Here is a 13,052-nt window from a genome sequence, read left to right on the forward strand (position 1 = left end):
AAAACCTGATCAGCTGAAGTGGAGCTTCATAAAGATGCTGTAACAAAAACAACTAGAAGCACTCGGAGAGTGCAGACCTCCGCCAAGGCTGATCAGTGGCCCCCCCACCCCCGATCACCACCAAAATTTAATCATTTCTTCCTTATCCCATTTCCAACAAACCCTGAAAATTTCATCCAAATCTGTCCATAACTTTTTGAGTTATGTTGCACACTAACGGACAGACAAACAAACAAACCCTGGCAAAAACATAACCTCCTTGGCAGAGGTAAACATGGCTGTGTTCATTTTGGAAGATGATGCATTTTCAGTTTCTGTCTAAATATCTGGCAAATGGTTGCTTTTCTATGGAAAAATATCACAGAAACTCATGAGTGTCAGTTCTCTATTAATCTTGGCTTTTTTTTTTTTAACAAAATTGCAATTTACAAATGGTCATCAGCACTAACTTAAAGAGCAAATCAAAACTACAACTGTATTGAAGTCATAGCAAAAGTAACAGTCATATATGCCGTCACATTATTTACAGCCTCGATACCACAAACTATAAAGAGCAGAAGAAAAACCTTCTGACACATTACTAAAGACATGATAGTTGGTGGAATAAGCAGCTCAGTACAGAGATGGTCAGATGTAAATGTTAGCTGAAGTAAAAAGCACATACAGCTCTCAGATAATAACGTTCCAGAGTAAAGTATGGATAAAGGACAGAAGTGTTACTTGTGTTGCAGTTTCAGACCAGTGTAACTACTTTGTGATGCTCTTTAAAGGGTCACTAAGTGCTGACAACAATGTTTGAGTCTGTGGAGAAAGAGGCAGGAGAGTTTGTTTTCCTCCACTGGTCATCTGTCATTTCTTAGTTTTGCCTTTCCCCTTGCCTTTGCCTTTCCCGGAGGCTTCTGTCTTTTCCTTCTTGGGCTCTTTCGATGGTTTTGCTTTCTTCTGCTGCAGGTGGAACAGGACACCAATCAGACACAAACAGAAAGAAAACTGCAGACTTAAGTATTTGTGTAATGGTCAAGTCCTCTTACTTTGATCATGGCATCAGCTTTGACGCCCTCGTCCTCTGACTCGTAAACTTCATTGTCTCCACCCTCCCCTCCCAGCTCCGCTTCCACTCCGCCACCACGGCGACCCTTCTTCACAGCTTGTAGAGAATACGGCGTCAGATGAACCTCTTTGTTGTAAGCCCGAGTGAACGCTGCCTTAACCTGAGAGGACGCAAATTAAAGAGGATCAGTAAAGAGAAAAAAAAAAAAAAACTAAACCATGGACGCAGTAGAAACAGATGACTGGTGGTGACACATTTAGTTTATGACACAGAATTGGACATTGATCTGCACAGAAACATCACACAGCCTACAGCAGCACAACTCAAATGTTTTACTGCAATAAGATGGTTTGTTAGGTTTCAACAAGTTAGTTAATGGGAGAGTTTTGTGACCTTTGTGACTGCATTTTAATATGTATTTTGTTCACTGAACTTGACCGTATTAAAAGGAAAGCAACAATCACTAATAAAATTTTAACATTACTATTAATTTCATAATCCATCAATTTTTAATACCTGTCAAAGTGTATTAAAGGCAATTTTAGCCCCGTGTAGATATAAAAGGCTGATTTTAAAGTAATAAAAACACCATTGTCATTTTCATCTGATAATACATTAATGACAACATAGAATCAGAATACTTTATTAATCCGAGGGGAAATTTTTGAGTTATGATATAGTTGTAAGTATTTTATCATAGCAACTCTGGCTATAATACTTATAACTATGTTATAGTACTAATGCAATTTCTTCCCTTTGATCCCCATAAATCTTACTTAAAAGTGAATCTGACTACTTGGAAGAGAAAATAGGATAAATCTGGAGTGTAAACCACAGTACATTAGTATTCATCCTTGCAGTAGCACTCAGCTCCCTGAACATCTCACTAATTTTATTTTATGACATGTACCTGCGGTGTCAGTCCATGGATCAGTCTACCTACAGTCTTTTTTTTTTTCGATGCTTCTGTCAGTAGTTAAATGACACAGTGATAAATATCAGAAAAGCACTGATGCTTGTTAGTGTGTGTAATGTGTTCCTAGGTGAATATTTAACCATGTGAGTGGGTAAACAGGTCACAGTGACAGATGCTATGAATGATGATTAGAAATAAACTACACTGGACCCGTTCTGACCTTGGAGTCCAGTTTGGAGTAGGGGTCAGGCTGCCCGCCCCAGACACTGATCTCCATGATGCTGTCCACGTCCTCCCTGATGAGCTGGTAGTCGTCCAGCAGCTGAACAGCCTCTCCAGCGCCCTCTGCTCCGTGCTTCTGAAGCGGGCTGAGCAGCGCCTGCCGCAGGTAGTGCAGGTAGTCCAGGTTCACCGCCTGTCTGCTGCTCAACGTCCTGCAGGAACCCAAGACGTTAGAGATGAGGAGATTTGAACTGAGCATTTTAAAAACCACTCAGAGTCAAGCAGGTCTTACTCACTTTAAGCTCATGTGTGATGCGAGCTCCTGGACAATGCGGGAATGTTTATTGGTGGAAGAGTTCTTGCCGAGCCAGCTGGGGAAGGATGGGAACTGACTCATGTAGCCTCTCATGAGTTCACCCGGCAAAACACTGGCATAGATGGCCTAGAAAAAATTTAAATGAAACACATCAAGAGCTGAAGCAGTTTCTAAAAGCAGCCTCTCATTCATTTAAACCCAAAATTCCTAATTTGAGCATTTTCTTGCACAATTTTTAAAGTAATAAAAAAAAAAGACAAAAAAGTAATCCTACACCACCAAAACAGAGAGAGAGAGAGAGAGAGAAACAAAGTTTTCGTTCACCCCATGCATTTGTGATATTTTGCATTCAGATTCACTCTTAAGTCACTGGTTTCTGCCAAGTATTGTTCCGTCCTCCAAACCCACATGTTCCCTTCTGCTCATGCTTTATTCTGTCAAGGTCTAAACTGGATGTTTCAGCATTTAATGAAACACATCCAGGACATGACATGTTGAAACTGTCAAATTTTTGTTCTTTTTTTCTTGTTAACAATAAACAAAAAATTATAATTTGCATTTGTTTATGTCCGTCTCACGCAGCCACACCTTTTGAAACACACGCAAAAAATTCTGCAAATATTTCAAGGTAATATTTGATATAGTGTAAAACTTTAAGGATGTCCACAGACTTTTTCCACGACTGTACATCTTAGTTTTAGGAAATCCAACTTGAGGTCCACGTGTTACCTGAGTGGGCAGCAGAGACCAGTTCTGCCCAGAGCGGATCCGTCTGTCCACCAGGTCTCCATCACTGATGGAGTCAGCCGTCTTGCTGAGTAACACCAGGTGAGACTTCAGATCACTACTGACAGGATGACAAACGAGAGAGAACAGAATCAATGAAAGAAACTCAGTGTCTTTAAAAACCTGTTTTATATTTGTGATAATGGACATAATGTACCAGAAAGTATCAGGTCTGCTGAGAGTCTGAGTTCTTTTAAGTCAAGGTTAAAGACTCACCTGTTCACTGCTGCCTTTGACTTTTTACATTTTAGATTCTCTTTCAAAACTCTGCACTGCAACTCTTACTTTAATATGTGTGTGTTTTTATATTTTTGGATTTTATGTGTTGTTTTCTTGCTGTTTTTAATCACCTTTTACATGTTTCTTTTATAATGTTTTAAATGTGTTTCTTTTTCCCTGTCGTATTTCAATGTCCTGTGTGAAGCAAATTGAATTGCCTTGTTGCTGAAATGTGCTATATAAATAAACTTGCCTTGCCTAATGTAAAGCCACAAAAACGGTCAGAGACATAAAAACGGGTAGAAACACTCACCCAGCAGCCGCAGGGCGAACATGCAGGTAATTCTCTTGGACAAACAAAGGTGCTAATGAGTAGTCATGGAAGAAGAGGTCAGACTTGTCGATGAGGCTCATGTGGGCCGTCTCCTCCCCAGACACAAACACCTTTCTGCAAACGTCAAACGGACCCAGTTTCATGTCCTTGCGGGCGCTGGCTGCATCAGATTTACACTGGTCGTATGTCATTACTTTGTCCTTCGCCGACCACATGCTAAGGTTGTGGATCACCTGAAGAGGAAAAAAAAAAACAGAACAGTGATGAGGCAGACAGAGGCCACAACTGAGGCTGGAAGGAAGACATGTCTCATCTTGATGTCATTGTTATTTTATTCATGATGCTTTACCTGTCGGACATCCTGATTGGACGCCAAAATAATTTCATTTAGAGCTGGAGGAGGAATTTTTATCCCTTCCTTGAAAGCGATAGACATCATTGCTCCCTGTAGAAAGTAAAGAAAATGGCAAAAGTGAGAAAGAAGGTAACACACAGAACATCATCTGGAATCAGCATTTCACAAAATACTGGTGTTTGCACCTTGATCTGCTCCACTCGAGGCCTCTGGAAACGCAGATCGAAGCAGTAGTTGGCCAGGGACCTAATCTTTGGATGGTTACGATCATTACACATGCAAATGATGGGAATCTTTGAATTTCTGATCAGGCCAATCATCTCCTACAGGAAGCAAAATGGTGGAGGTCAGTGTGGGAAAAAAAACAAAAACAAGAATAAATATTTTTTAAAAATCTAAATCCATATAGAAACATACACTATAATTCGTAAAAATCCTACTCATGAAACACAAAATGATATTTACTTGAATTCCTCCGCGGTCCTCATTGCCAGCCATGCCATCTACTTCATCCATGATGAGGACATGTTTATTGCTCACTGTCTGAGATGTGCCTACAAAACAAACATCAGACCATGTAACTCTAATTTACACTAAGACACTAATTTAACCTGACAACAAGGATTACACATTACTAAGGGGTAAATGTCACATTCAGGCTGAGTGCCGTTGACGTGAAAAAAAAAAAAAAGAAAAAAAATTTCAGTATTACACTTTTCAAAAGGGGTCACCTTTGTAGAAGTTTTCAATGCTTGTGTTGTTGAGCGACTCTGCAACGACTTCCTTCAGGCTGTTTTTGCTGCGGGTACAGCTGGCATTCATTTCTACGTAGCTGTAGCCTAACTCCTACCGGCACACACAAAAACAAAGTGCAAAATGTTACACTTAAAGACATAATTACCACAAAGTGAAGCCACGCTTAAGGAAAAACAGATATGAAGTGCACCTAAAATATGTATGTGTGTGTGTGTGCGTTCCCAGACTGACCTCACAGACCAGGGCAGCAGTGGTTGTCTTCCCCACCCCCGGAGGTCCAGAAAGCAGAGCAGCTTTGAACCCTGATCCGTCGTCTTTTCCTCCAAACTTACTAAACTTTGGTACTGCACAAAACAGAAAAAAAGCATATGGTCACAGTTGAAACATTAAATTCACTCTTACTAAAAGGTTTATGGTAGGGCTGACGATCCAAAAAAAAAAAACAAAAAAATTCTTCTCATTTGATATCAATAATTATCACAAAAACTATCACTTCATTATTTCTCATCTAATCTCCTAAAAGAAATCTGAAGAAACTAGGCACAATCAATTTTGAAAGATTAACTGAAATAACAATGTACAAGATGCAACAAACAAAAATGTTATAAAAGATGCAAAAATATCAAAATTAAATAAGACACAAACAGAGCTGTAGTATCTGCTTTCTTGCTTATTTACATTTTATTTATTTTGATTTAATTCTGAACCAAAATAAAGAAAATGGGAACAATCCAAGCTCTTACTCAGCTAAATGAAAGAAAATTATGTAAAAGCCAGTTATTTGTGTGTTTACTTCAAGAAAAAGATGGTGGAGAGTTTAAAAAAAAAAAAAAAAAACAGAAACAGAACATTCAAAACAACAATAATAACACTACTACTACTACTACTACTATACAGTTATGTCACAATAAATATCAGCTTTTTCACCCACACATCGTGTATTGGTATTGTTACTCTGATTTAGACTGACACAGAAACTACCTGCTGGCTTTGATGCGCCGCCACTGTGGTGTTTGTGCCAGTTCTGCAGCCAACGCAGGAGCTTATTGGCACAGCTCTGGTCGCCCTGTTGGCCAATCACAGTCTTCAGCGAGCGTGGGCGGTACTTGTCGACCCACAACAGACTGGCTCCCTCCCCCGTCTGTGAGGGGGATGATAGTACTGGAGCTGAAGATGAAGAGGCGGAGGATGAGGAGAGACCCAGCTCCCTCCTGGCTGTGTGACCTGAGCTTCTCCCAGGGGGGGTAGCGGCCTCTCGTGGTCTCTTGTGGCCTTGAGCCAGGCCGGTCTTAGATGGACTCGGGGTCTGGGGGGACCTTGAGTTACCCTTGGAGGGAGAGATCTTCTGGGATTTGGGAGTGAACTTTGACTGGCTCGGGGGAGTTTTAGTCTTTGAAGCTTTGCTCTAAAAAAATAAAAACGCAAAATCATCACAAGAGAACAAGTATGTTAAGTGTGTGTTTGTGCTTTGCAAATACTCCATAGGACAAAGAACCCAAGTTTATCCAAAATAAATACTCAAGTAAATAAATACTAACTAAATAACTCTCCAGATTGGTCAATTTAGATACAGACTGGAGATAGGAGAAGGGCTGCAAAGAATACTAACTCACTAACAAATCAACAAATCAGTGAGTTGGAGCTCTAGTCTCCGAGATCGTCATTTTAGGATAAAAAAACAACAACAAACAAACCCAAACATATTCTTTCTACTTATTGACGCCAGTGTGATAAAGGAGAGTGGCAGAATACTGCCTGATTTCTGACCTCAGCCTCTGCTGCAATCTCGTACTTGGACTTCTTTCCTGGTTTTGTTCTGATAAGCTCCAGCAAACCATCTTCATCCAGTATCTTGGTACCGAGACTCTCAGCCTGAGTATGTTAACACAACATTATAAACACAACTACACAATCATAGTGGCTTTTTGAAGGTTAATAATGACAACAACAGTTTGGAGCAGGAAAAAGTCAGTAGTTGATTAATCAGCCAATTAATCATGCCCCCATATTTTGACAATGACAACACTTTATGCATGTCTGACATTATGCATGTTACCATCAACTGAACAACTAAGACAAAGTCATAAACAAATGCATATCACTGAATAACAAACCAACTGGAGACTTTCGAGCTATTATTTTTTCCAAGTCACCATTTTCAACTCAGAGGATCAATATTAACCATTGGCTACAATAAGCATCAACTTCTGCCAATATTTGTAGTTTGTAAATGTCCTGTTGGTGCCAGTGAGTCAGCCAAAGTGAAAAGCAACCCATCTCTACAGCAGATACAAAAAAATGGTTCAGAAAACAACATCTAAACCTGCTCAGCTTCTGAACAGAATTTGTTGGTCGGTAGATGATGCCAGACTTCTCACCTTCTCCAGTTTTGACACTCCGCTGTCTCTGCCCTGGACCAGGTATGTGGTCTTTTTGCTGACGTTACCAGTCACCTTGCCTCCATATCGCTCAATGAGGGATTTGGCGTCATCCCTCTCCATTGACTCCAGGACCCCCGTTATGACAAACACAAAACCCTCCAAACAGTTCTCTGCACCCTGGAAAAAGTTATCACAGCATATGAATGGTGAGCACCAACAGGCCAAAGCCAGTGCAGTCAATGTACTGAGGAATGACTCCAATCACAACTGCTGAAATTTTCGTGTTACCTGTGGGATTTCCTTAGAGCCCAGAGCCCGTGGACCATCTCTGTTGAGGTAGTTCCTGTAAGCCGAGGTGTTGGCCTTTCTCTTCTCTGTGTCATCTGGACTTGTGCTTGTGCCCTAATCAGATTTGGATAGAAATAAGAGCCCAGTAGTTATACTCTATCCTGAGTTTTTGACAAACTTTTAGTTATTTATTAATAGATTATCTTCAACACAAGACCTGACTCACCTCTGGTTTCTTAGGAGATGCTTTAAGTGCAGTGGGTGTGGTTCCAGCTTTGGGTGTGAACTTCTTTTCTGAAATGGATGAACTGATGGGCTCCTTTTTGGGAGAAAATTTCATTTTTGTAGGTGAAATATTCATTTTGCTCTTGGATCCTTCCTTCTCTTCATCCTTTTTCTTCATCATGGCGAGCTTGGAACTGGCTTTAATGGGAGCCGGGCTCTTCTTAGGAGATGGACTAATCACATCCTCAGACATGCTACCTCTTCGGTCCATCTTCAACGGGCTGCTCGTGCTGCCAGTAACAGAGTCTGTGACACTCTTTTTGGAAGACGTGCCATGGCTTTGTTTCTCGTCAGAGCCTTTTCGAGCCTGGTGAGGTCAAACAGAAATATATTGAACACACTGGCATCAAATGCACATGTGTCCTGTTGTGTTTTTTTTTTTTTTACCTTTTTAGCCAGTGGTTCCTGATCCAGCAGAGCCAGCGTCCTGGCAAACTCCTCATCCTCATGGACCTGCTTTTCCAACTGTGTGATCGCAGTGGAGGAGGTCAAAGCATGAAAAACCACAACATCAGATTCTGTCCCATATGGTACTTCTACAGGCTGTCAACGTGGCAATTAAATGTACCAAAAAAAACATCTTTTATTTTGTAGTTATAGATAAAAATAACGGTTGCATACAGTACATGGTCCCATGCAGAGGTAGGTTTTATGGAGGAATGTGATAATTTGACTGAATTAGCACATCTATATCTTTCCAACAGGTAAGTGCAATTAAAAAGAGTGTAGTATTTTCAACGGTTTTATAACATAATGTTTAATGTGGATTTCATACAAAGGAGCTTGACTCATACTAACAAGAAATTTAATGATGAATCAGTGGAAGTAGATAAAAAAGGTAACGCCTCACAAATTAAAATTCAAGGCTCCTGAGGTGTAATAATTACATGTTCTAAAGTGCCTCAGAAACTAATTCCTGAGTTTTAAGTGTAATCCAAAAGAAAGGTCACTGCATCCTTATTTTGATTAAATTCAGGACTCACTTCTGGTGATTTATGGTTTCACTAGCCTGCATTTTTCCACAGGTACGTTAAGAAAACAAGTAGCTATAAAGTTTTACAGCCTACCTCCATGTCCTCCTCCATCTGCAGCTGTTTGGCGATTTGCTCATCATTCATCAGATCATCTGGGTCCTGCATTGGCTGAAAATAGATGTTTTTTTTAGACTGTGATGTAAAAGATAAAGCAGGAAAAGTGTGGACAGCTGCTTTGAACTAACATATAATACAAATAAGAATGTAGAGTGAAGTCATTCCTCTACACTCACAGCTTTCCGTTTGGTGCTGGCTACCAGTTTTTTATCTGAGCGCTGAACAGCCCCACTGCCAAAGTAGTCAAACACTGAGGTGGGGGTTTTTTTGGGCTGAGGAGGGAGGGCTAATTTTGGGGTGACAGGGGACGTCAGGCCAGACTTCCCCTGTGTGGAGGGCTTCACTGGAGACTTGACGCCCTGTTTGGTTCCTGAATGAGAACTCTCTGTATCTGTCTTAGCCGGTTTGGAAGTGCCATTCTGCTTGGGTTTGGAAACTTTCTTCAAAGACTGAAAGTTGTCACTGTCTGAATCTACAAGCAAAAGGAAACAAAAGCATCATCTCAGTAAAGAGTCTAAGCAAACAAACAGTAATTGTGTGAGGAAAGAGAATCTTGTAAATGGGTGTATTTAAAAAGTGTACACAGCTGATTTACTGTGACAACAAGGAAAAGATCAGGTGATATTTTATCAATCCATTACCTGTTTCAGAGACGTACTGCACAGGATCTTTTTTAGGAGGTGGATCTGCTTTGCTCGGCATTGGTTTCTCCTTAGGAGATTTCTTTGACTTAATCACTGGCTTCTCATCCTCTGAATCTTAAGACAGACGAAATGTGATATAGGAAGAAGACAAAACACAGGGAGCACATAAAGCAAAGTGTAGAGCTGTCAATCGCATTCAGTCAACTGGTAGTCGCACTTACAACAATGGATTAATCACTTAAAGTGTTTCTATTTCAAACAGGGGTTTAAAACTGAAATGTATATCTCTCCTTTGTTTACTGTGTATTTTACTTACTACTTAATACAGGGTTCCTACAGGTTTCTACAAGTTAAATGTAAGACTTTTTAAGACCTTTTTAAGACTGCTAAGTATCAAATTTAATGCCCATTTCAAGGCCATACTGGCAAAAATTCGTGACTCCAAGAATTTAGGAAAAAGTCTTTTTTTTTTTACATCAGCAGAGATTTAATATTACATACAAACTGTACACAGAACTGAATCTTCTTTTGAATCATTTCTCCCCAGGGCCTAAAAAGTTAGTGATAATTGGTTCCTAATTTCAATATAAATTGTCGGGTTGGAACGGGTGGGACTGACTAACATTACTTTGCAGCTTGGACATTTCCCAGACACACTTAAACACAACACAGTGAACAAGTTTATGGCAACAGAACTTAAGACCTACTATACCAAATTTACTACCTTTTAAAAACTTTATTACAGTATTAAATGCAAATGTATAAATTCAAGACTTTTAAGACTTTTTAAGACCCCACGGCAACCCTGTTAATACTTTTATTACACGATCCCTTTTTAAATAAAAAAAATGAAAGTGATAACTTTATCTTTAAAAAAAAAGTTAATTGTACACCAAAAGAAAATAAAGTAAAACTGTAATTTGGTGCAATCTCAGGCTGGAGAGTCATTGAAAAATAGGTGTGTCATGTGTGTTTTTATGTATGCACACAAATGCTTTAACAATGCATTACTGATAAATGAAAATCCTGTTCATTCATTGCACAGTTGGTGTAATGATATACACTCAAACCTGAATCTATGACGGCATGTTTCTTCCGTTTTTTCTCAGTATCTTTGCGTTTCTCCTCTGATTTGGAGACCTGAAACATGTGAAAACAATAAACCCTAATTAATATGATGACTGCTGATTTAATATTTTAAGAAGGGATGGTAGACTATTATATTCTTACCTTGGTGGTCTCTTTCTTTTTCTTTTTCACCTCCTCGTCAGAAGAAGACGGAGGATTCCTCTTCTTCTTCTCCTCTGTTTTGACGTTTCCATTTGGGGCTGGTTTCTGCACCGCAGGCTTAGCTGATGTCGGTGCAAAAAACCGCCTGATGTCCTATGTGCGCACAGTAAACAGTTGGAATCAGTTAAGAGAAAAATCTTACAGAAAAAAAAGACATAACTGCACAGAAATGAGACATGAATGCACTTTAGAGCCTTTGCATCCAGGGATTTTGCAGTGGAGACAGAAAAAAATATGTATTAATATTTTCATACAAATCTCAAGTAAATATCAATTTCTACACGACGTAGAAACAGATCCCGCTGTGCTGCTTTCAGCTGGTTTGACTAACTTTTTCAACAGGTTTTAAGACGTTTATCCTCTTAGCTGTGGCTAACACTGCAGACTTAAATTCCATGGATGTTCCCACAAAATCACATTTTTACGCTGTATTTAATTATCTTTTATAGTTTCCCGCCCGTCTGAACCAACAGTAAACATACCATTATTGACAGGACTATTTCTCGCAGTTTGTAGTCAGGTTAGTTGTTAGGGAAATAAAAAAAAAACCCACACTGCTTGGCGCGAAGCAGAACTCTACCGTCGCCTGACGATGACGCACAACCGGGCGTCGAGTGCGTCACCCAACGTGCCTTTTTCCAGCCAAAACAAAAAGATGAACATTAAATTTAATTTAAAAAAAAATTTGATCAGCGCTTCAGTTTTACTACAGTTACCTTGAGTAAATTGGTTTCCCACTCCATACTGTAATGTTATTTTTCGTTCCTTTTCTAACTATACCTTTACTTATTGTTGTATCTTCAATTTTATTGTCTTTAATTTATTAATCATTTATTTATATTTTGTCTATATATGTTTAATTTTATTCATTCTTGTGTTTTTTTTTTGTCCTCTTATTATTAGTTTATGGTTATAGTGGCTTGGAATGTCTAATGTTTTGTATATTCTTGCTATATTCTATTTTTGTATGTTCTATCGATGAATAATAAACAAATTCTTGAAAACAAAAAGATGAACTGCTCAAAAGATGTATGTATGATTGATGACAATTGAATTAAGCAAAAAAAAAAAAAAAGAAAAAAGAAAAATCTGCCAATGGAACAAGTGAAAATTATCTTGGTAAGATTTCTTGAAAAAAGATTTTCAAGATCTTTTGTCTATAAATAAGTTCTTATGTTTCACTGAAAAGTTACTCTTTAGGTGATTATGTCTTATTTTTAGTGTGATGAGATATTTTGCCCAGAAATGAGAAAAATACACTTGGTAAGATTTTGATTTTTGCAGTGAAGTCACCTAAACTTCCGGCAGAACATGCCTGGATAACGGATGTAATGGCCTGAAACTTGAAAAGATCACATTTTCTCTTAGAGGATCATCTGAGAAATGTTACATTGCATGGAAGCCTGTCCTCTCTTAATTTGATAAAACATCTATAGAAAAATACCAGAATAGAACAGCTATAATACTTGTACTTAAGTGAATATGGACAAATGTGTGTGTGTTTTTGTGTGTGTGTGGGGGGGTAATCTGCCCCCCCTCCCCTTTTTTTTTTTTTGTTTTTTGTGTTAAGTTTTTGTTTGTTGTTAGTTGGTTTTTGGAAAACTGGACATGCTTATACCTGTGCTGAGAGGATATGTATACTGAAAATGTGTCCAAATAAAAAGATTATTATATATATATATATATATATATATATATATATATATATATATATATATATATATATATATATATATATATATATATATATTCCGTCATGTCTCCAACATGACGGAAAGGATTCTGAGTATCATGGCTGAACACCAAACTGTGAGGAACATCATAATACACGTAGGGTGGAATGATGTTGCTAAAGTCTGAAGTGTTAAAGCAGGACTTCACCGAGTTGTTGAATACAGTGAACTCTGTGAAAGCAGGTGTGTTTATCAGCGGACCTATACCACTGGTCAGATATGTAGTGGAGAAATTCAGTAGGCTGTGGGCTCTAAATAAGCAGCTTTCTACTGCTTGTACTGCCTATCCAGTGAATTTTATTGAACATTTCCACATCTTTTGGGAGTGAAGACACCTTTTCATAGGGAATGGACTTTTCCTGAACAAGCCAGGAGTAAAATTGTT

The 13,052-nt window shown here is 38.8% G+C and overlaps 1 protein-coding gene across 4 annotated transcripts; it reads right to left on the reverse strand.

The window, feature by feature from the left end:
- Positions 1 to 379: 379 nt before the first annotated feature.
- Positions 380 to 11,531, reverse strand: rfc1 (replication factor C (activator 1) 1). Of its 4 annotated transcripts, none has more exons than XM_030138058.1 (23): positions 11,417 to 11,531; positions 10,875 to 11,027; positions 10,715 to 10,784; positions 9,642 to 9,758; positions 9,177 to 9,472; positions 8,977 to 9,051; positions 8,297 to 8,374; positions 7,851 to 8,216; positions 7,625 to 7,738; positions 7,334 to 7,513; positions 6,723 to 6,827; positions 5,937 to 6,360; positions 5,187 to 5,296; positions 4,931 to 5,045; positions 4,665 to 4,753; positions 4,385 to 4,522; positions 4,194 to 4,289; positions 3,824 to 4,077; positions 3,235 to 3,352; positions 2,486 to 2,631; positions 2,188 to 2,401; positions 1,032 to 1,211; positions 380 to 945 (listed from the first exon to the last, which is right to left on the reverse strand). In XM_030138058.1, the coding sequence occupies exons 1-23, from the start codon at positions 11,417 to 11,419 to the stop codon at positions 850 to 852; spliced, it is 3,537 nt and encodes a 1,178-aa protein (XP_029993918.1). In that variant the 5' UTR covers positions 11,420 to 11,531; the 3' UTR covers positions 380 to 849. The 4 variants fall into 4 exon arrangements, with proteins under 4 accessions (XP_029993918.1, XP_029993926.1, XP_029993910.1 ...); XM_030138066.1 differs by having other exon boundaries at positions 3,235 to 3,349; positions 5,187 to 5,299; XM_030138050.1 differs by having other exon boundaries at positions 5,187 to 5,299.
- Between the last annotated feature and the right edge of the window lie 1,521 nt (positions 11,532 to 13,052).

Source organism: Sphaeramia orbicularis, chromosome 1 (genome assembly GCF_902148855.1).
Source record: "Sphaeramia orbicularis chromosome 1, fSphaOr1.1, whole genome shotgun sequence".
Lineage (NCBI taxonomy): Eukaryota > Metazoa > Chordata > Actinopteri > Kurtiformes > Apogonidae > Sphaeramia > Sphaeramia orbicularis.

Excerpts from the sequence above, each read along its gene's own strand:
- rfc1 (XM_030138050.1), bottom strand. Across the intron at positions 8,375-8,976 it reads AGATGGAGGAGGACATGGAG|TTGGAAAAGCAGGTCCATGA; the intron begins GTAGGCTGTAAA and ends GCGATCACACAG. Across the intron at positions 1,212-2,187 it reads ACTCCAAACTGGACTCCAAG|GTTAAGGCAGCGTTCACTCG; the intron begins GTCAGAACGGGT and ends GCGTCCTCTCAG.